The 24,513-nt window shown below is 26.3% G+C and overlaps 3 protein-coding genes and 1 long non-coding RNA gene across 13 annotated transcripts; 2 read left to right on the forward strand and 2 right to left on the reverse strand.

Annotated features, from left to right (window-relative positions):
- LOC726990 lies at positions 1-5,598 on the reverse strand. Of its 3 annotated transcripts, none has more exons than XM_001122704.5 (5): positions 4,840-5,598; positions 3,121-3,440; positions 2,704-3,040; positions 287-424; positions 1-168 (listed from the first exon to the last, which is right to left on the reverse strand). In XM_001122704.5, exons 2-5 carry the CDS (start codon positions 3,374-3,376, stop codon positions 21-23), a joined length of 879 nt encoding a protein of 292 aa, XP_001122704.2. In that variant the 5' UTR covers positions 3,377-3,440; positions 4,840-5,598; the 3' UTR covers positions 1-20. The 3 variants fall into 3 exon arrangements, with proteins under 3 accessions (XP_001122704.2, XP_006570316.1, XP_026296440.1); XM_006570253.3 differs by lacking the exon at positions 4,840-5,598 and adding an exon at positions 3,961-4,162; XM_026440655.1 differs by lacking the exon at positions 4,840-5,598 and adding an exon at positions 3,610-3,794.
- Positions 4,047-21,454, forward strand: LOC102653873. Of its 4 annotated transcripts, none has more exons than XR_003304647.1 (3): positions 16,757-17,499; positions 20,326-20,597; positions 21,215-21,449. XR_003304647.1 is itself a non-coding variant. In XM_026440656.1 (2 exons), exons 1-2 carry the CDS (start codon positions 17,307-17,309, stop codon positions 21,364-21,366), a joined length of 345 nt encoding a protein of 114 aa, XP_026296441.1. In that variant the 5' UTR covers positions 16,757-17,306; the 3' UTR covers positions 21,367-21,449. The 4 variants fall into 4 exon arrangements, 1 of the variants encoding a protein (XP_026296441.1); XR_001702971.2 differs by having other exon boundaries at positions 20,326-20,497; positions 21,215-21,448; XR_001702976.2 differs by lacking the exons at positions 16,757-17,499; positions 20,326-20,597 and adding an exon at positions 4,047-4,161 and having other exon boundaries at positions 21,215-21,454.
- Positions 11,353-24,202, reverse strand: LOC726999 (iroquois-class homeodomain protein IRX-6). Of its 5 annotated transcripts, none has more exons than XM_001122713.5 (6): positions 23,985-24,202; positions 23,502-23,604; positions 12,498-12,766; positions 12,131-12,372; positions 11,814-11,987; positions 11,353-11,677 (listed from the first exon to the last, which is right to left on the reverse strand). In XM_001122713.5, the coding sequence occupies exons 2-6, from the start codon at positions 23,515-23,517 to the stop codon at positions 11,416-11,418; spliced, it is 963 nt and encodes a 320-aa protein (XP_001122713.2). In that variant the 5' UTR covers positions 23,518-23,604; positions 23,985-24,202; the 3' UTR covers positions 11,353-11,415. The 5 variants fall into 5 exon arrangements, with proteins under 5 accessions (XP_001122713.2, XP_006570313.1, XP_006570314.1 ...); XM_006570250.3 differs by having other exon boundaries at positions 23,894-24,093; XM_006570251.3 differs by lacking the exon at positions 23,985-24,202 and adding an exon at positions 23,737-23,875.
- On the forward strand, positions 23,453-24,457 carry LOC113218768. The gene is made up of 2 exons (XR_003304648.1): positions 23,453-23,581; positions 24,087-24,457. It is a non-coding gene; the product is annotated as an uncharacterized LOC113218768 (long non-coding RNA).
- The last annotated feature ends 56 nt before the right edge of the window (positions 24,458-24,513 follow it).

The following is a 24,513-nucleotide window of genomic DNA, read 5'->3' on the forward strand; positions in this document are numbered from 1 at the left end:
TCTGGCTTCAAACGATTTATTTACATTAATCGTATCGTGTGTTTAATATTTTCAGAAAATTGATTTTCTTTCCGTATTCGATCCATTGACAAAATGGAAGGAAAATATCGATTTTTTTGCTCTATCTCATCCGTTTCGGTTACAATATCTTCGTGAAAAGCATCTTTTCTGGAAAACAATATATAATATGTAATAATTTCTAAAGTAAATTTGTTTTTATATTGAAGTATAATATGAAATAATTCATTGCATTTATACATATATATATATATATATTTTTACATACATATATTTATTCTCTGACAAACGAAATAACGATTTTGGACAATCTTTAAAATAAGGCCAACACTCTCCATGAAACTTGCCTCTATTTTCAGCTTCAACATATTCTTTCAAAAGATTTGAAAATGGTGATTTACTAGCACTGTAATAAAAATTTACGTATCACGAAAGAACTTGGAATGATTTTTTTTTTAAAAATAATGAAATGATAAATATAAAAAGAAAACGGAATAAAAAGAATAAATACTTATGCATAGATATTCCTATTTCATACATATTTAAATACAAGTGTATACATATAATAAATGAAACCGAACTTGGATCCACTTTTAATTCATGAGTATGCGGGTACACATGCTTTTTATTATGTACATATTTCATTATTATTTTGATATATCGTAATATATTTTACATATATTTTATATATATATATCTTATTATAAAAAGAAGAAATATTCCCTTTCCATGATTTTTTTAAATTTAATAACTTTTTTAAAATATTTTTGCAAATTTTTCATTTTGCTAGATATTTTTAAATATATTTTATATTATAGAATTTCAATTAATCTTATATATTATCGATAAAATTTATTTTTAAATTTAGACAGGCAAATGTTAATAAATTTTTTCGATCGATCTCAGCATATGATATATATATATATTGATTTATCTTTATTTCTCCCGTTTCGATATTCGAAAATTTATTGTTAATATAGCAGAATGCATTACAGTAAATGACGTCAAGAAGTGCAAGAAAGACAAAAAAATGTGCCATTAGCTTCGATTATATATCTGATATCTTGTTAGAAATATAATATTGAAAATTAATCAATAATTAATTTTCTACATTTTCAAACTAATTTTCAAACATTTCTGCACTTTCGCATTTGAATCTGACAATTTCTTCTATAAAATTCTTTAATCAATTATTTATCAATGATTAATTCGTCGCGCAAGAATCGATACGATCAATATACGACACATATACTACCAATCCACACATATATTTTTCATTAATTACATTTTACATTATTGTAAGATCTCAAATATTGTTTGTTTTTGTATATTCTGATATAATTTATATTATAAGAATAAATTAATTTTTATTCGATTAAAGGTCTAAAATTTACGATTCGAACATTCTTTATGATAATAAAGACACTCATTAATAAATAATTCATCGAAATAAATTCATTTTCCATTAAAATTACAAGAATATACAAGAAAATTGTTAAAAATTGTCAAATTTAAAATTGAAAATTGTTAATTTTATTTATGAAATATACGAATATAAAAATGCAAAAATTTGTAGTAGAAAACTATTTATCAATTTTTTCAATAATGTATTTTCTATACAGGAAAAAAGATATATTATGAAACGCATAATCAAAATTAATGGCATTCTACCGTTCTACCGTTGTCACATATACTTTCTTTATCTATGATGTTACGATTATCTTTTTGCACATACTGTTATAGTAACAAATTGAAATTTCGGATATTCAAATGCCCATATTTAAATTTTCGATTTGTTTTTTAATTTATAAGCAATATTTATTTTACGTTTATATATATATATATATTTTTTTATTTTATCGTGCATTTTATATTTTAAATTTTTAAATTTTTATGCGTCGAATGTGTACATTTATATTCTTTATATATATTTTTATATTCTTAAATTTCGAATGCGTATAAATAAATAAATGTAAAATAATGATAATTACATTAAAAAAACGTATGAAATTTTATAATTAAATTTAAAAATATGATGAAAAATTTAGTTTTTATGAACGCGGCAGAATAAAACACGAGTAAAAAATATAAAAAGTATAAAATATATAAAAATATATCGAATTTTAAAAAATTTTTTTTTGTTTATGCTATCTTCTCTTAAATTGTATTTTTTTGATCATAAAATCTTTTTAATCATAAAATTTTTGATGTCTCGAGAAATGGAGAAAAATGTCGCGTATCAATTTCTTTTTCAATTATATTCCATATCGAATATTCGATATCGAATATAAAAAAAATATAATTTATCTTTTTAATTATTATTTAAATAATAATGCTTATATATATATTAATTAATTATTTTTAAATTTAATTTATAAATTAAAAATTTATTTAAATTTATTTTTTCAACTTTTTAACAAACAAACTTATTATTCATGTTTTTCAATACGTTATAATTAATATTAGTATAAATTCTTATTCTTTTTTTTTTTATATTTATATATATATAAATAATTATAAAAATTAATAAACGTGAACAATTTTTAACGCGAGAAATTTTTAACTCGTATTTATAGTGTGTTACACATGTATTATTAAAAAAACAAATTTTTTTTACCGTTGTCCCGTTCAAGAATTTATTTATATTTCAATGCGCATTTAAAACTACATATGAAAAGTACTTACGTGAAAAATAATTTGAGCATTTCTCCGATCAAACCGAAATTATTCAAAGGATGTCCTTGTACTTCGCATATAGCCCTTAATAAACAAGCTTTTCCATTTAAACCAAAATTTCCGAGCATATCCTCGGCGGTACCATACAAAAGAGCTCTTTCACCTCCGTGAAGTATATTTTTCGGTAGATCTTGAATCGCCTCCCTTTTACCGATTCCACGTTTTACGAACATCGCGATAAATTCCGCGGCATTCGATCCTTGCTCTCTCGCAGTGGTATCAAACGCCGATGGTAAAACGCCATAAGGATTTTCATTGTCGGTTAAACCAAGTTTGTCGAAATCGACTGCAATGAAAGAGATAATAAAGAGATTAATGATCAGACACGGAGGGAAATAAGATCAGTAAAAAGAGAGAAAGACTTACTAGTAAAAGGAAGACTGATAGTCATGTTGCTAAGAAAACCATAGGGAGGATATCTGACAAATGGTAATGCCAATGTTGGAGTTATTGTCATTACCGTGCCTGGTGGTAAAGCAATCCGACCATCATTAGTTATCCAAAGTAATCTTTTCTGTCGATGATGAGAGAACGAATGCTCGTTATTATCCTTGTTGTCACCGTTTTCGCCATCCGTACACTTGAGAAATAATATTAATCCAACCAGTGCCAGTATTCTCATTTTTTCCCTCTTCTCCCGATACACGGAGAAGTTTTCTCTGATAAACTAATGATTATTCCTGAACCTGTTTAAAAATTAAGATATACAATACTAGTGTATTTTACTTTTCTTTTTCGATGCAATGCGGTGCATTAAATGAATAAATGATGAGGATATGAGCAGTTAGAAGCACGTGTACATCGGTATAATAATTACTAGAGAAAACTATTAGACAAAACGAAAGCAGGTTGTACCATATCAAGGATCCTGAATTAACGAAATTCCCGTTAGCTATGTAACATCGTATACACGGATGAATAAATGTGCGATATCTTTGTATGCACAGAAAGTGTCGAACAATGTCGATGTAGGACATCGTTACGACCAATAGTCCCAATCGCTTTGGTTTTACATTACCAAAATTGTAATCGGGTGGAGACATTTATAAATCGTATAAGCAAGTACTTATTTATATATATATATGCAGCACAGCGTGAAAATATCACGTGACGTTTAATTCCATTAACTTATGCGCGCGCAACGCGAAGTATTTTCGCGTAGTAATAACCAACGAAAAAACTTAAGGATAAGATGGATCAACTAACCTATATAACAATGCAAATTCTATACATATCGTATTGTATTTTCGTACACATATATACACACGAATATACAGTTCTACTGATATTCCTCGCGCGATCGATGTCGATACGTGCATCGAAATTAAAATCAAACGAAACTCGTTCACTCGACGAATCGAATCTTGACCATCGCTCGATCAAGTAATCACGTCGCATACGTTTTTGGTACGTACCGTTAACTCTTATCGAAATTTGGGTCGTAGTATGTAAGAAAAAATACAATTTTTTTCTTATTTCTATATTTTTGTTTCTTACTTCTCTTTTTTCCATCTCTTACGCTTATTGTTTTTAAAAACAAACGTGTTTACTTTTCCCCGATCTTTCATCCCCGATCGTTCAGTATTATTACATCGAAAAAGAAATACTTTTCCATATTATACTAGTTGAATAGTCCTTTTTATAAGTTTTCTTTTTCATTCGAAAATTATATTTGAAAAATGTTACATGCATATGTAAACAGATAACATTTTTAAACAAAATATTCGAATCGATATTAAATAACAAGAAATTAAGTACCAAGTAATATAGATAAATGTTCGTGTTAAATAAGCAACATTTACAATAAGATAAAAACAAATAATAATTTTTAATCGATTAACAAAGAGAGGAGACAAAAAATGGAGAAAGATTCTTTTAGAATTGGAAAATGATATTATTTCGTTTTCTTCGAACAGAAAAGAAAATGAATGGTTTAAATTAATTGGGAAGTGGAGGAAGATATTTTTTGAAAGGAAAAAAGTCGAAAGAAAATCGCAATTAATTAATTAGAAATTAGAAATTAGAAACAAAGAGTGTATGCGAGTAAAAATAGAAACATTAAAAAATTAGAAAACACGTAAATACCTTTGATTTATGACGGACACGTTGTTTGTTTCATCGAGATGATATAATCATCGGAGAACGGTCGTTGTACTATAACTGGGCTAATTTTAATAGACACTGATCAACAGGGACACATATAATTACAGTATAATCATCATGATTTTCTCATTGTCCGCTATAAACGAAAATAGGATCCTTTATCCCTTTATATCGATTTTTCTTCTTCCTTATCTTCCGATTACCCAATTTAATCGATCAATATTACCGTCTCTTACATATCTTAAATATCGTTCATTCCGTAAATATTCAAATCAATAATGGGCAACATATATATGTATGTATTTAATTTCTATTTCTATATTATATATAAAATTTTTAAGCTATATTAAGTTTATATTATGATAGATGCACATGTGCAACACTATCATTATTATTTATTAAACCGATCAAGTTAGTTAGATTAGATAGTCAAATACCGATTACGAGATATCGCACAATAACTCGCGTTTGTATACTGCAGGAGGCTACCGACTCTTACCTCGGTTTCGAACTGACGGTAATCCACTCGATGCTTCTCATTTACGAACCGTCTTATCCTCCGTTACGTTACTTACTTTCCTACTACGTACGTACATACATATATACATTCATTGCTTAAACTCGACATTGACTTTCGTTTCCATCGCTTTATTATGCGGTATCGAAATTGAATCCTTTCGAATTTTCTCCAACTATTCTTATTTTATTTCCAAATAACGCTATCGATGTCTCATCAATTTCTCTTTTTCCGGTCTTGTTTATTCTTTTTTTTTTTCTTCCTTTTCATATCACGATCGATTGTAAGCAAACTTAAAGAGATGTTGGAAACAAAATTATCAATATTAAATATATTATGAATAACAAAAAAAAATAAATGCTAATATGTAAGTAAAAATATGGTTTTTGAAAAAATTTAATTTATAGTAATAATAAATTCACAACGTACTTTATTACAAATTTTTGAATCAAACAATTACAATATAATCTATGTGAGCGTACGGGCAGGCACGTATATATATGTATCTTTTTATTCACAACAGGTATTCGATCGAGATTACAACAATTGAAAGAATTTTAACTTAAACGATATTATGATCATCAACATTTTTCCACATTTTTCTTTTTTTTTTATTTTTTTTTTATTTATTTGTTTTTTTTTTTTTTATAGGATCAAACTCTTAAAAAATTGTTTACCTTGATACGCGTGCATAACGCGTATTACAGTTTACACGTATAATATGAAAAGAAAATAATAAAGCAAGAAAAAGAAAAAACGGAACAGGATACGCGCTGTCGCTGTAATTCAGTACTAAAATGATAATATTATTTTGGAATAGAAACGCTTCCTTATAATTAATATCTACTAATGAGTTGTCTAAAAGACATTGTGTAAAAGAAGCCTTTTTTTATGGCACTCGATATATATACGATGTATACAATTCAACTTAAAAGTACTTACTTTCGATACAGCATTGTGTCGCTTAATATTTTGAATCTATAAAAAAAAATCGTTATTAATTGATAAGAAAGATTAAATCGATAAAAATTATATTCATATGCACATAAAAGATGAATGTCGTCATAACGGGAGAAGAATTTAATGAAACGCTTTCGTTTTTTCTGCGATTATGCATTTGAAAAAAAAAAAAAAATATTCGAAAAAACCGATACGAACATCGTGGAAATCTCCTTTCTCAATTAATAGATTTTCCCACAAAGTTGTCGAGAGTGCTTTTCTTTTTCTTTTTTTTTTCTCTTTAGGGAAATTGTGATTGTAGAACTTATTAAAATATGAAAAAATTTATGATTAAACGTATTATATTTGAAAACGAGGGAGTAATAGGAAGAGAGAGACAAGGAAAGAATCGCTTATCCGATAAGAAAGATAGAATGTTATACCGAACCAAGTTACAACGTTAAAAAATTAATTAAATTTCAATTGGTGTTTCGGTTTACAAATTTTTTTTCTTCATAAAATTATAAAAATTTATGTTTCTATTTTTTTTCCTTCCCCCATTTTTTCTTTTCCAAGAAATAAATTACGTACAAGGAAACATACGTAATATCAGAATTTGAGAATTTTTTTTATTATTATGTTGATTATCCTCTCTAAGATAAAATATTTTTCTCCTATATACTTTTATACATGATAAAAATAAAAAAAAAAAATTTCTTGTTCTATATAAAGATTTACTCTGTACGTGGATATCCGGGTGTAAGTAATCATATTTATATACAGAATGTCAAAAATATGTATTTAAGAAGTTAAAAATTATGAAATAATTAAAATCTATATATAAGTAAAAATATATTTTTTTATGTAACCAATATTCTAGATAATAATAATATTTCTAAATTTTTTTATTTCCTCTTTTTTTTTTTTTAACATCCTGTAAATGTTAAATACGCATCATCTGTATTCGTTTTTTTTTTTTTTTTCTTTTTTTCCGTAGAATAATCTTGGTTGGTTGGTATACAAGAATATATCAAAATATTTCATTCGACCGAATGTTTATTCGGAATTCAATATGTGTGCGTGTATGTTTGCGTGTCTGTGTGCGTAATGTTTGTGTCTGTGTGTTTATGTAATAGAACATAACGTATATAGATAAAACAATTACAAACATTCTCCCTTCCTTTCCTCGTTTTCTTCAATTCTCCTCCCTTTCTTCGCTCACTCATCATTTCTCATTTTTTTTTTCTTGCTCACAGAAAATGCTAATTTGAAAAAATTTGTCAATGCTTGTAGGAACACAAGATACTTATTAACGAATGATTTTCTTTTCTTTTTTTTTTTCATTTCTCTTATAAGAATTTCATCTTCGATATTTACGCAAATTGCTAATCTTTAATTATAATTGATGTAATTGATAACTTTTGTCTTTTTTTTTTTTATTTCTTTTTCTTTCTCCTTTTTTCGACTTTTTCTTTTTTTTTTTCTTTTTTTTCTTTTTTTTTTTTTTTTTTTTTTTATATTCATTTATTTATTTGTAAGAGAAAAGAATTTACCAAAACAAAAAACGCGAACTCTATATTTTTATTTCATTTACCTTACCTAAAGTTTTTCAAAATCGTAAATACATTAGAAATAAATTCGACGAATTCGGCGAACATTTCGACACTATTTTTGGTTACATATCATTATCGATATATATTTAGAACATTCGAACAAGGCACACTTATTGCTTTTATAATTTTATCCGTCTTGATAACGATTCATGCTTTTCGTACATATATATATATATATATATATATGTATGCATATATTCATATATATATATACTCATTATTTCTTTTGTTCCCCTTGCCTTTTCATTCGGTAAGTGTAAACTTTGAGATAATTAGGAACTATAAAGGTACATTTCGTTATTAGAATAATTTTGGTTCGCACGCATTGTTTCAACTCCGCCTATTTTTCATCTTTAATTTTTATTAGCAGGCAAGAGAGAGAACGCGAAATAGAGCTAAACTTGCAATACTATTACACTACTTGCGGAACAAACGATGTTTGAGTATACTAGAACGGATATATAGAATCGGATAACCGCAACAGTTTGATTGCGATACGCTATGTATTCATTCTTTGTCGTTTTCGCCGTTTTCGTCTTCGTCATCATCCTCGTTATATTCAATATAATATCGACCAAACTCGTCGATCAAAAATTATCATTTTCGCAAATTTATTTTTTTGTCGAAGAGAGATCTATTCTTAAACTATAATGTAACATATTTCCTTAACAACTTTTACATGACGGCCTTGCGACAATAGATTATCGCAATTTAAAAATAAACTTCAATCATATTTTGTACATTAAAGAAGTTCGTTTTACTTGAACACGGTTTGGATCTAGCGCGCGTATCGATGCATACATAATATTGTAACGTACAGATTCATTTTATATCGCATACATCGATCCATGTTCGCGTCTACATTCACACTTTCATGATACGCTACAATTAATGCTCGTTTTCTTGTCGCACCACATATTTTATAGGCACGCTTTTCCAATATTTTTCACCTTCTTTTTCACCATTACTTCCTTTTTTTCTTTTTTTCTTCTTATTCGTGTCATATTTTTTTTTTCTTTTCTCCTCTTCTTGTTCATCTTATTTACTTTTATCATTATCATTATCAATTATAATCATCATATCATAATCATAATCATAATCATAATCATAATCATAATCATAATCATCATCACCATCACCATCACTATTACTACTACATTAGCATCATTATCATCATCATCATCATAGTCATCATCATCATCATCATCATCATCATCATCATCATCATCATCATTATCATCATTTTCATCATCATCATTATCATCATCTTACTTTTTTTTTTTTGTTTTCTTCTTCATCTTCTTTAATGAATTTTACTAAACGCTCGAGCACACAACAAACACATTAACTAGCTACGTATTCGGCAAAAAGGTCTCGTCTATGTGAATTTATTTAAAGAACTTAATTATTCGATATAACTAACGGTTAAGTCTTTGGTGTTTGTACCAATGATTTTTCTATTCTATATTCGATTTATGTCGCTAATTTCCAAATAACGAACATTTAAAAATTCGTGTTTTTGTGTTGAATCATATGTTGAATCACGTGGCTGTAATATAAATCTATGTATACATACTTAATATCTAACTCGTTTATTTCTTAGTAGGCACATACGCTTATCGTCAATCCTTGTATTTAATGCAATTAATAAGCGCTTTTCACGCGTTTCGTGTATCGTTTTTTCCCTTTTATTTTTAATTGAACATATTTCCCTTTCTATACTTGTAAAAGACGAAACATAAATCGCTACTATTCACTTTATATTTTCAATCATTCGATCATTCTAAGGAGAAAAGGGAGACGCATCGGTTTTACGTAAAATTACTATATGTATAAATTTCTTTTCCAAAGCAGTCTTATCTTATCAGTTTAACGTAAATGCGAATATAAATGTTATAAAAATCATAATTGCTGTAAAATAGTTGGTACAGTTTTTAACAATAATAATTAGAAAATGTTATAATAGATAGAAAAACATTACTAAAAAGAAGGAAAAAGAATACACACAAAATATAATTGTGAATTTAAGTACTGTATAACTTTTAAATATAAATGGCAAATATTAATCAACGTTATCAATATCGCATAACATAATTCGATTGCAAAAGAAAAGAAGAATGACAATGGAAAATAAGAAAATGCTTTTGATTTTCTTTCAGTCAGTTTTTCCTGTTGCAAGCCAAATTATTATAGCGTGAACAATATATATATATATATATATATATATATATATATATATATATATATATATATATATATATAGGAAGTAAATTAAAGCATGATGATAAATAAACATTGTAAACAATTATATCCAATAAATCTACTTCTTTCTTTATCGGATAAAATAAAAACACTTGAATGTTTATATTCTTAAGTGTTACATTCATAACATTCCTATCATTTGTTTTCTTTATCTTTTCCCCCTTCCTTTCCCTTAGTTTCTTCTCGCTTCTCTCTTTTTCCCTACGAATGATGGAAAATAATCATTATATAGACAATTTATACGAATATAAATTACGATACACGAAACAAAGATTCGAACGAAAATGTAAATTGACATTCGATTTCTTTTCCTCTCATCGCACAATCTTTCACTTTCAACACAATATTTTGGCACTTGTTTGACCGTCAATCTCACGTTTCTTTCTGCCAATCGCGCATTAGAATACGCGTATCGACAAAAAAATATAAACATCAAAACAAAAACGTATCTTATTTAAGTGTCATTTTCACGCGATATAATATATATTCGATATTGATTTACAGTGTATGTATGTTGGCATTTTACTTTTTCAACAAGAAGGCAGGATTGTTCTTATTAAACTTCTTACTGACCTCCATTCAAAAGAATTCTTGTTATTACTTTAGTGTTTTAAAGAACACAACGAATACTGAAAAACAGTAATAGTACTGTTCGTATATGTACTTTTGAAAGTTTTCGTTGTATGTGATTTCAAAATAATGCATTCATAAATCACATGCCGCATGAAGATAATCACAATATTCGAAGAGCACTATTATATGCACAATCGTTTACTGTCCTGTGTTATTATATAATTCAAGTTTGTTATCAAATTTCAAAAGTCTCTGATATTCTCCCTTCCTTATATACATAAATGTATGCAAAATTGATGAAAGAATTAAAATATTCGAAAGGAAAATATAATCGTGAATAACGTTAACTTTTTTACTTTGTTAAATTCACGTATTCATCGAAATTGCGAAAAATTATCTATATATAGAATATTATTGAATGAAGTTAAAGAGAGGAAAAGAATTAAAATTAAAAAAAAAAAAAAAAAAAAAAAAAAAAAAAAGAAAAAAAAGAAAAAAAAAGAAAGAAAAAAAGAAATATATAAAATAAAATAAAATTATCAGTTTCGTGACGATGATATCAAAGCGAAGATTTGTTTTGTATTTCCCACAGAATAATGGAAAATCGAAAGTTAAAAAAAACATCATTGTAAGCTGCGAGAAGTACTGCTCTCGTTAAACCGGTACGGCCCCCTCACGTTCTTTTTCCTGTTGTCGCACGGCAACAGCTGCCTCAACCAGCAAGTAAAGACACTTGAACTTGTCTTTATCCTCTTCGGGTGGTGTTGGAGGTGGCGTTTCATCTGTATGTGGGCTGTGAGTCTTACGTGTACTATATACTTCTGTTTCATGTTGTACATCAGAGGTTTGAATAAGGTGCTGTCTAGGCGCGCTCCAATATGCAGCTTCATTTCCCATGGAAGATTCATCATCATCTCTAGAAAGAATAAAAAATGAAAAAAAAATTAAAAAAAAGAAATTAATTAATTAAACTTGTAATGCCTAATAATAAGATATATCATTAGGAATTTATGGAATAATGATAATACATTTATGCCTGATAATGTACTTACCCACGCCGCGCCGGATGCGTAATGGTTTCGTCATAAGGACCAAGTTGACTAACATTTTGTTCAATTTTAGCTTCCGAATAAGGATAGACTATTACACTTGGCCACTGTGTTGACGGACGTTCCTCTTCACTATGAGAACTGCTCTCATAATCGTTTGGACTATCCTCTTCGCTTCTATACACACATACAAATATATATACATATATATAGAATTCTTTTATAAAACATGAAATGCTTTTTCAAAAATACGTTTGTTGTTCAATTGTTATAAACAAATATAATAATATATCCTTAAAATATAAATTGTAATAACAAACCTATACATTAATCCAGCATGATCTTCATAATCATGATCTCTGCTACGTTTTGGAGCGCTCATGCCAGCTAACGAATCCCAATTTTGATTAGATCTTGAATTAAGACTGGATGATTGTTGATGATTTCCTGCAGGCATCTTTTTACCACGACGAGATATTGTATACTGCAAAGGATCATGACCTTCTCTTCGAATCATTTCTGGTAAAATTCGTCGTCTGGCATTTATGAACCAATTGCAAACCTACAATAAAGATTTAATATTAATGTATAATCTTTATTATATATATTATATCTTAGAAACAAGAGAATAAAATATAAAGAGATACAAAATACAATATAGAAATATCAACAGAATTTGTATCCAACCTGGAGTACAGTCAAATTTGCTTCTTGACTCAATGTAAGCTTCTCGCTGTCGCTTGGATACGCGTTGTATCTGTGCTCGTAAAGCCATCGTTTTAGAATCTTCACCGAATGCTTTGGTAAATTTCCCCGACGCTTTCGCACCGAATGAGTACCGGAATGATGAACTATTCCAGAGTGGACCTTAGAGCGCAATGCGTTCGAGTCATGTTCCGTATCAGAACCGCTTTGATCATCATCAGTACTGCTCGACGAAGGAAAACGTTCTCTTGCTGAAACAATAAACGTTGAATTAAATTTATATAATTTATATCGTACATAGTTATATAATATTTATCATTTTTGCGTGCTTTTTTCTTTTTTGTTATTCCATATTTTTTCGTTTAACTTTTCACCATTTCTGTACTTATTAGCATTATACAATAGCATGATAACAATAACCCATAAATAATAATATGATTAACATATCGATTTAAAATTTTTTTTTCGCACTTTATTATTATTATTCTACATTATATTTTGTATTTTACGCTTATGCTTCCAATATTAACTATATTAAATATATTAAATATCATGTTCTATGTATTTTTATTCATTATTACGTTTCATTAATAATTCTATCCTAATTTATATAATCATTTATTATTTAGTATTATTTAGAATTTGAACAGATATTCATAATTTGTTATTCGTTAAACACAGTATTATCCTTATGTGTAATACAAAAAGAATACCAATAGGGGAAAAAGTTTATATTTCAATTTAAATATATCTTTGTTTAAAACATTATATTTTGTTAAAAAAATTTTATTCTTCATTTAATAATAACGAAGAATCACTTATGGAATGTATATTGGATAATATATTATTTTCAATAATAGAAATTGCATCATGTGAAAAATAAATTTAAAAATTTATTCAAGGTAAAAAAAAAATCACATTATATTATTTTATTAATGAAACTTATTGACATATTGATCCATAATTAAAATACAGAAAAAACTAGACTAATAATTTTTTAAAAACATACATGAAATCATTGTAAATGAATGAAATACGATGTAATATTTAATTCTGTCTCACTAATTTCGTTTTCCATTGAATTGCTTTTCGTTTTGAATAAATATTATAAAAATATTCTATTTTCTTCACTGTTATCTTTTAAGTAAATACATATATATATATATATATAAGTAGTAATTTTACGTAAATCTATACGCCCGGGAACTAAGTATGCGATCCTGGTTAGTTTGCACCATTGACTAATCTTAGCATTTGAATCTGTAGTTACGTAAGGTCCAGTAACCCGACGGCATAAAATTAGGAGCTCCTCACAGCTAAACGAAAACTATGACGATGTCGAGTGTCACAATGGGGATGAAGTGATAGTGGCAACGACGACGACGACGACGAAGACGACGACGACGACGACGACGACGATGACGACGATGACGACGACGACGACAAGGAGGAGGAAGACGACGACGACGACGACGACGAAGACAATGATAAAAAGATGGTAATCAAAGCACACTAACAAAATTACATCTAATATTTCTTATCGGTTCGATAGAATGAATTACTAAAAAAAAATTGCTACCCAATGACCTTAGTTTAGTCGAATACGAAACAGTATGTTTCTTCATTACATTGAGCTAAATATAACAAGTTACTCGCGAGTTTACAGTTGCATTTTGCGTTCTAATGAAATACAAACGTTATTTTACAATTTATTATCACCTCCTTTTTAAATATATATATATATATATTTCGAGATTAAAATTTTATAAAATATCTATTGTAATATATTTGATAATACATTTAGAAGTTTTCCAAAAGATTGTTACGTTATTACATACTGTTAATTATTATTCTATTATACATGCTTCTATTATATTCAAATATATCAATATGATATGATTTTATCTTTTATCTATTATATACATATACCTATTATCTGATTTTATTCTTTTCTCTATTCTAATTTGTTAAATATGTATATAAACAAAATTAAAAAATTTTACGATTACAAATTTTTACTTCTTGAATTTTTCTTTTTGCATCTTTTGAATATTATAAGAATTTGACTTCACATAATTTTAAATTTACATATTTAAATGTTCAATGTATTTTGCATCGAATATATTGAATAAAAATATTAAAGAAGAAAGAATATTTAAATATATTTTAATATTTCTATTTTATTAAATACAATACTCTCCGTTTGTGATTTCTTATTTCATATCGTATTATAATTGTCAGTATTATTAATTTTAAAATAAAATATAAAAAAGAAAATATAAAAAAGAAAAAATATAAAAAGTTTGAAAACAATAAATAAAAAATCATTATCAGATTAAGATTCAAAATTCTAACATATTAGTATCTTTTCATACAATTGTTATACTGTATTTAAGATTATTTAACGAAAATAGGATAAAAAAACTTGAATTTTTTATTTTTAGACAAAATTAAATTAATTTTCGAAAAAATTAAATTAATTTTCGAAAAAATTAAATTAATTTTCGAACAAATTAAATGTCAAATAATAATTTCTTTATCTTAATAATTATCTAATATTAACGTCATATATTCCATTAATCCCATTTCTTCACAATTATACATATGTATATTTTCATCTTGTAAATCACATGATAAAAAGTTACTTTTCCAATTCTGAATGTGTTAAATTTATCTCTATGACAATTTAAATTTATACCTAAATTGATTTTATACGCTTAATGAAAATCGATATATACATATATACATACACGTGTTCGCAGTCTATCAAGAGATTGTCCTATCTCACATGCCAAATTTTAATAGACATTTTAGAAAAGCATTTTTCAAATTTGTGAAATATCACAATTGTTTATGCAACACGAAATCGTTTCGAAATAATTATATTCAATTATCTAATGTTTAATTTGTTCAAATTGGTTCAACAATTTGTTTTCTTTATAAAAAAAAAACTACAAAATAAAATAAATTTTTATAAAACAATCATGAAGCAAAAATTTCAAAATTAACAATTAAAAATTATCTATTTGATTTATTATCTATTATTTATTATCTAATTAAAGATAAATTTGCATGTTATTTTTCACAAGCGTAATTTAATGATCGAATGAACGTAAGCATAAGAATATATATGAAATAAATAAAAATATGAATGAATAAAAATGAAATGACAAGCAAACAAAGGGAAAAAGGAGAGAGGGGGGAAAAGCAGGAAGGAAAAGAGAAGTAGAGAAAAAAGAAGAGAAGGAAAAAGAAGAAACAGCAGGACGAGCGCCATTACGCAACAGGAATCATTTAATGTACTAATTCTACAACGATAAATTCGAAATCAATTATTTACTTTCAAATTTGATAAAACATTAATTACTGGTTAGATATTTCGATCGAGACGTTACTATCAGAATTAAAATAAAAATAAGGAAATATAATAGAATGTTATTTCCATTGTTAAATTAAGTTTCAATATATACACTTTGAATCAATGATTTATTCTTAATCTTACCTGTTACAAACATATTCGCATGCTGAATCGAGGATGAATTATCATTAAATGATATAGTCGATGATGATAAAGGAGAAATTGTACGACGATAATCTGTATTCCGCGAATTGCGAGATCCGTTCTGTAATTGTTGATCAGTTTGAGAACTAAGTTGATGATGTTTGTATCGATGATGATGACGGTGATGGTAATGGTGATGATGATGATGATAATGATGATCATTGCGATAATGACGACGATACCGATGATAATCTTGTTGCTTTTGTGGATGTCCAGGATGTTGATGTCGATCGTCGTGATAATATTTATTACGATATTGATGAAGGTATTGTTGTGTACCTGTCATTTTTTCAGTACTTTCTTTTTGTTCCAAGTGCATAGCAGCTGGTGGCAACATGATTGCAATTATAGCAATTTAAAATTTTCAATGGACGAATTGCAGAAAATATCTCGATCGTAATTTTAATTGGAAATGTAATAATTAGAAATTTCAACGAAGAAATTTATAAAATTTTCTTCAATCGTTGTACATCTTATTCATATGTATGTCGTTCTTATAATTATGCTTGCGTTATATATTAATTAAAAATTAATATATATTTAGTTTTGTTATTAAACTTTTTTTATTTTTCTTATTTCTTGATGTTTTTGTCAAAATTTAAATAATGCAAAAAAATTCTTGCTCCATATTGGATGTATTATAGAAATCAATCGTGTTATCGATAAGATATTCAATCACCTTAAACATTGTTTTTGTAAATTTTTCCCTTGCTGATCGATTATTGCGTTGTTGATTATCATTCCGAAAATGATATTGATGACGTATTTCAACGTTTTTAACACAACATAGCTGCATTTGATTTACTAAAAACTATCACTTTCAAACGTGTCTCCATTTTTCTTCTTATCTCTTCTTTAACGGTCTTAAAAACTTGTTTATTTTTCTTCACTTCGATCACAAAATAAATAATATAATTTCTTGATTATTATCTTTATTTATTTTGTTTAAATTTGTTCGATTGTTCGTTGTAATTAAAATTATTTTCGTTCATAATTTTAATTAAATATTTTATTGCAGGCAATAGGAAAAAAAAAAAAAGAGGAACAAAATTGTAAATTTTTCGTTTTGAATTGAAAAAAACACAATTCTAATGTACTTCACTTCTAATATAACGATTGAAAAGCAATAAGAAAATTGGAAATAAAAATATTCTTCGAATTTATCATATTCAACGTTAAAAACTGACTAAACGCAACTATACAACGTCCACGACGCGACTGGGCCAATCATGTCGGAAGCCGGTATGACAGAGGCATCTGACAACCGACAAATCAAACACGAAAATGAGTGCATGTGCGCACAGCAAGAAGAAAGAGATTTGCGCGCGCGTATTCACTTCCCGCTTCTTGACCTGTCAGCCATTAGTAGACTCTCTCGGTGTAGCCTCCCCCCAAACGCGTCTTTCCCGCCATATAGACTTCGTAAGTATACATCAGAAGCCGTTGGCCGGTGTTCCAGTAACGATAGCGTACGTTAAATCCCTTCCAAACAGGTATATGCCTTATTGGCGGGAAACATATTCCACATAAAATACGATTATCCCTTACATATTAAAATGTATAAATGTTCCTACTTATTTTATTTTCATATTTTATATTATTATGTATAGTAAAAATATATTAATTAATGTTTCTTTATGTCAATGTCTTTCTCAATGTCAATATTTTGTCTTTATTTTATCATTAATACAAGTATCATATCATATACCTGAGATATTAATTTAGATTTAATTATTGCGGTAATGATAAAATTAAAAAAATAACAATTATAAGAAAAAAATAACTTTCAAATCGCATCGAAATATATTTATAACAATTATTACAAAAAATGAATTTTAAAAATATAATAATCAAGATCAAAAAATAAAATACTGCTATCACGTCAATAAAACTTTTTTGAATAATTAATAATTTAATAATTGATATTTAATAATAATAAAATCATTCGTTATAACATTTTGTAAAACTTCAATCTTATAATTAAGATATAATTTATAAATCCTAGCAAAATAATAAATGTTCAATACAAATATAAATGATATAAATATAATTAAAAAGCATTATCATAAAAAGTTAATAAGAATTTTCAAAACAACAATATTTAAATATTTTTTGAAAAACTATTAATGGAAGAAGAAAATATTTTTATTAAAATATATTTATATTATTATATATTAATATATATATTATAATATATATTAATTATATATTATAAATATATTTATATATTATATATTATTTATTAAAATAAATTAAAAATAATTATTTTAGAAAAAATATCATAGAAAAAAAATAATTTTTTAAGTTTTCATAATAAGAGATAAATTATAATTTACTCATTATGCGTGATATATATTAATATATATATGTAATGATTATTATTAAAGAAAAAAGAGAAAAAAAAAGAAAAAAAAAAGAAGATAAAGAGAAAGAAGAAAAGAAAAAAATTTCATATTAATCGTGAATTACGAAAAAGTGTGGTATTCGTTCAACGTACCACTAAAAAGGTAGAGATATGAAACGAGATAATATGAGATAAGGTTACGGGAGATAGAGTATAATCTAAGTATAGAAAAAGCATGAATCGTTTGCACGTGCAGCTATGTAGTTGAAATACAAAATGCGCGACTTCAATATATCTCAAGATACAATTTAGTTTTTTCAAGATTGTTAATTTATACCCTTATTTATTATTTTCCGATAATAAAAACTATTAAATAAAGTATCTCATATCTATTAAAATCATTTCCTGTTTTAAAAAATAAAAAATTAATAATAACGTTAATGATGACAATAATAATATAAAATCTTTGTATAATATAAGTATTGAATATATAATTTTTTTTTTAATTTACTTAATATATAATGTATATATATATGTATATATATACATATATATATATATGTGTATATATATATATTTAACATTACAAAAAAATATGCTTTTAGAAAAGTATAAACGATTAATATATTATATTTTATTTATATTTTATTTATATTATATTATATTATATTATATTTATATTATATTTTTCTTCTTGTATTAATCAAAAAATAAACTTTTGGACAAAATTTTTTCCTTCATTTTGCTTTTTTATGCTTATTTTATGTTATTAATAATAGTAGAAAAGAAACTAATTTCGTTTTAGTAAAAAACCATTTTCGACTCTGATGTCATTATTCATCCCTGGATGTCTAGGATAACAAAAAATATATTTTTATCTTATCGACTCAACCCTTATACGACCATTTCAATCGATGATATTTCTAACGATGATAAAGTTATCATATTCATTGCTTTTTCTCTTTATTAGTCAATCAGTAAGAAATTGATCCCTTCTCATCTTTATCAATATTTTCGTTTTTAAATTACAATTGATTAATATTATACAAAAATTTACATAATTAAAGTTGACTTTTTCTTTTGTGTGTGTGTGTGTGTGTGGATTATTGAAAAATTTAAGATATACATATATTACACATATATACATACGTAATATACGAGTACATTTTCTTTCTATCCAAACTAGATTGCGCAATACTTTTTTTTATCCATAATCATCATAGAAACCGTTTAGTATCTCATCCCTAATTACTTTGCGAGTCTTTGTTAGTTTCTTTAAACTAATGTTGGATCGTTCGTTTCACTATCGAATAAATTTGTACTTCTTGTTAACTATCTATCGTTAATATAAATCAACTAAATTGAAAAACAAAACTGATTTTTTCTTAATTATATAAATTTATAATATACATATAAATAATTTTATAACTATAAATATAATTTATAAATTTTTAAAAATTATTTTAAAAATATTATTATTATTATTATTATTATTATTATTATTATTATTATTATAATGACTGATATAAATCTGAATCGATATTTGAACTAATATAAATATAAAAATCTTTTTATATAATATTGACACGATTAATGAATACATACATATAACATAAAATTTTTCACGTAAAATATATATAATTCAAACATATATAATTCAAGTTCAAAAGGAAAAAAAAAAATTGTTTGTCTTAATCCTTACATTTAAGAAAAATAAAAATCAGATTTTAAAAAATATAATTGATTATTACCACATATATTTTTTATATCTATATTCAGACGCGTGCGCACACACGAATACACACATATATGTCGAAAAATTAAAAAAATTTAAAAATTAATCATTTGTTAAACGAATAATGATCAAACAACAATTTTTTAACTAATTTTCACTAATTTTCCAGAAGAAATAGAAAATTTCAAATCGATCTATCATTTGAGCAAATATATACCTTCATCGAATAAATCTTATGCAGAAGTGATACTTTGAGAGCGATATATGACCGATTGTGAACATCAAACCTTCGACATGCAAAGGAACATCGATTCAAGAAGAGAGACGAACATTCTTCATAGGTCAGCAAGCATAGAACGATTTTAGATACGGCCTTTGGGCTGCTCGTGCTTTGCGTTGTAGCTTGTCTTCGTAACTATTCCGTCCTAATAATTATTTAATGTACTATTCTTAATCGATATTTCTTTTTTGATAGATTTCAAATTAGAAATGAGATAAGAAATTATGTTTTAATTATATAAAAATATCATGATTTGATAATAATTTACAAATTTATATAAAATATTTTACAAGAAAAATTACATTTCGATTATAATTTTTATTACTATTTATTTAAACAATAATGAATTTCTCTATGCATTTTTTTGATTTTATCGACAATAATGAAGATTACCAAAATTGATGAAATTTTACTTCAAAATATCTTATTTCACCTACGATAGCCTCTTTGCTCTTTGTGGCTTTTGACATGATAACCTCTTTTTTTCTCAAACTCAATACACATAATTCAAAGTAAAGAATGACTGAAAATTGTGATATTGATAACAGAAAATAAAATAGTATTATGAATGGAATTCTCTATTAAATAAAAATAAATAAATAAATTAATACATATATTAATATTATGTTAATTTACTTTATATATATAAAATATAAAATTATATGCAATATAATTCATTCACGATTAATAATATTTTATATTATTAAAATTTAAAAAAACATACATATGTTTTCATTTTATATAACATCTAAATAAAATGCGATATTTTGGATTTCAGATCTGTTTGTTGATTGGCCGGTAAACAGATATCAAAAACTCTCGGAAGTCATCGAGAGCAACCAAGACGCGACGATTAGCGAGAATGACTACATCACTTATCGATTACATAACAAGACAAAGATACTATCACGAAATAACGTTATTAATTAAATTAATTTATAAAATATATTTTCTATTTTATTCTTAATGTATTCATTTCACAATTTCTTAGATCTCTTTCATATTTATTTTATATTTCATTGATAATCTAATTAAAACTTTCAAAACATATTATGAAAGCGATGAAATAAATAAAATACTATGATAGTTAATACAATTTACCATAATCTAGCATAATATATAAATGCAATTTATGTAATACGACTCAATAACTATTATGTATCAATCAGAGATCAATAATATGAGATCTTTATAAATAGGTAATTAATTTTATAGATAAAAAAAAAAAAACAAATTTATGTCAAATTTATTTAACTGAACTATTAAATTTAATCTAATAATTTAATTTAAATTAAAATATTTAAACATATTAAGTGATATTTTAAAATTAAATAAAAAAAATAAAGCGCAATAATTGTTTCTTTAAGATTTAATATTACTTATGTTACCCATACCATATTACTAGTAGTACTATTATTACTATTATTAGACTTGTTACACAATACTCTCGCGTCTTCTCAAACGAGTTTCGCTGGCCAATGACCAAAGCTAGATAACGTTGTGTATCGCGACCCATTTACCGACTTGCTAATCTCGAACTCTAATACGAACTTGATTTTCCTAAACTTTTATCACTTAGGAATTTTTGTTATTTTCTATTACATACCTGAACATTAAAAATGTTATTAATAATTTATATAGTGTGATTATTCATCGGCAAACTTTTCAAATATCCAATATCATATTTATCATTATATATATATATATCATTCATTACATAACAATAATATAATTACAAAAATATTCTTTTCTATCCATCTTTTTAAATATCTATAGATTATAGATAATAGATTTTGATTAATAAATTTTGCATTATTATAATATTACAGAAAAGTAATACTTTTAATTTCAAAATTCAAATACAAAATTTATATATATTTCAATTTTAATATTTCTGCTACATACTTTATCTCACATATTACGTAATTGTTACAATGTGAAAATATTCAATTTTAATCCCAATTATTTACAAGTGCTTTTTTTTTATAAATTATATAATACGCAATTTAATTTCTTGAATGTATTTTACATATATTTATATATATTTTATCAATTTTAAATTATAATAATATATAAATTGTTTATTGTAATTTTTTTAAATTTTTAAAAATAAAATTTTTTAAATTCTATCTTTATATATTTATTTCAATGAATGCTTAAATATATATATATATATGTGTGTGTATATATATATATATATAATGAATTGTTAGAATTATTTTATGAAAATATATAAATATTTTAAAACTGTGATAAAAATTTATTTTAAAAAATAAGAAGGATAATGTCATATAAAATTAAAAATAAAATTAATCATGTATAATATATTTACATATGTATAACATGTGTGCACATGTGTATGTGTATATATGTATATGTACATATAATATGTACAATATTATTCAAAAAATTTAATAATCTTAAATTAATAAATTTTCAACGCGAATTGCAATTATTTTTTTTTAATTATTCGATCTAAAAGTTATTTATTTCATGAGAAATAAATTTCTTTGTTAAATATTTTTTACTGCATTACCGTTAAACAAATTAAACGATTTATTATATATGGAATTTTTTTCGCAAAGCATATATAGATCGTATTGAAAAAATAAAGACGCAGGAATTAGTGATCAAACGAGCAAGCGCATAAACATATTCGTATACGTACTGTAGGTGCGCGTGCACACAAAGCGACCGAATAGTCAGACAGCCAGGCAAGCAGGCAAGCATGGAAGGCACGATGGAAAAAGCAGAATGACAGTTGGTAATTATAACGAAGAGCGGATTCCGTGGGGTAAGACTGGTGAGCCCCGTGGAGGTAACGAAGTCCGCGCCGCGGCGCGCCACCACGTGCCTAACTAGCTAGCTGGTTTGCTGACTGCGTGCTAGCTCGGTAGCCACGCGTTATAGCATCGTAGATGATGGCGTCTTGTAATACAATTTTCGATATATTACGAATAAAGAGTTTTATATCAAACAAAACGATAATTTTTAATAAAATTGTAAATTCAATATTGTATAATACCTTTACAAATCTAACGATTAATAAATTGATTTACACTCACCAATACGATGATCCATAATGAAAAATTTGAGGTAGACGTAATGTGTGCACGCGATGTGGTAACGTCCTCGTGGGCTTGAGGTGATTATTCGATACTTGATGAACTGTTAAATAGAAAGAAAGAAACTAGATACAAAAAAAAATAAATACACTCTATAAATACGATCAGAAGTCGTGTCACATTTATAATATAATAGCCACGCAAGCTAAACGAATAAACTAGGAAAAAAACGTACAAAGTTTGACCAGCAATTCGTGGGGACGCGTGCACTAACACGATGAAAAAATTACATGATCGCGCGACACGAGCTAATTCAATTTTTGCCGGTCATCGAATTAGAATATACGAATGATGAATGACAAACAACACCAAAAGATATGCCATGTCCATACCGTAGGACAGTTAACACGCGGCGTGTTTCACGATTTCTTTCTCTCTCACGTTTTCTTCTTCGACCAACTGATCTGTCGTCCGACAACTCACCGGCGTATCTTTGTGCAGTTTCTCTATGTTTCTTTCGTTCACACCGTCGTTTTTTGATCAAATTACTTCCCGTTATAACTAATTTCTTGTTGTCTGTGACAGATAAACACTACGAATGCGGCGGGTTCTCGTAGCGTGTGCGCCAGCGTCAGTAAGATTGACAGTCGGCGCTGATGACAGACAGGTGCGCCCGCCTTCCGGCCTAACAAGTCGGCAACCTACCGTTCTGCTTACGTATCTTTCTCTGTTCGTTCGCATACCCGTCTACCCGCTTTCCCGTCTACCCGCCAAGATCCTTAGCACGTTATGCCATTTATCCTCTCTTTTAACATTTTCCTGCCATCTAGTGACGATTGACCCAAAACATGCATATGCCATCTAATTGTACACATCTTCTTTTTCCACTCATTTCAAATAAATAGTTCATGTATCTATTCATATTCATATTTATTCCAAATAAATAGTAATATTCATTCATCTTATATTTATTTCAATTCTTCTATTATATTTGGAATTGATTACAAAATTT

This window comes from Apis mellifera, linkage group LG5 (genome assembly GCF_003254395.2).
Source record: "Apis mellifera strain DH4 linkage group LG5, Amel_HAv3.1, whole genome shotgun sequence".
NCBI lineage: Eukaryota > Metazoa > Arthropoda > Insecta > Hymenoptera > Apidae > Apis > Apis mellifera.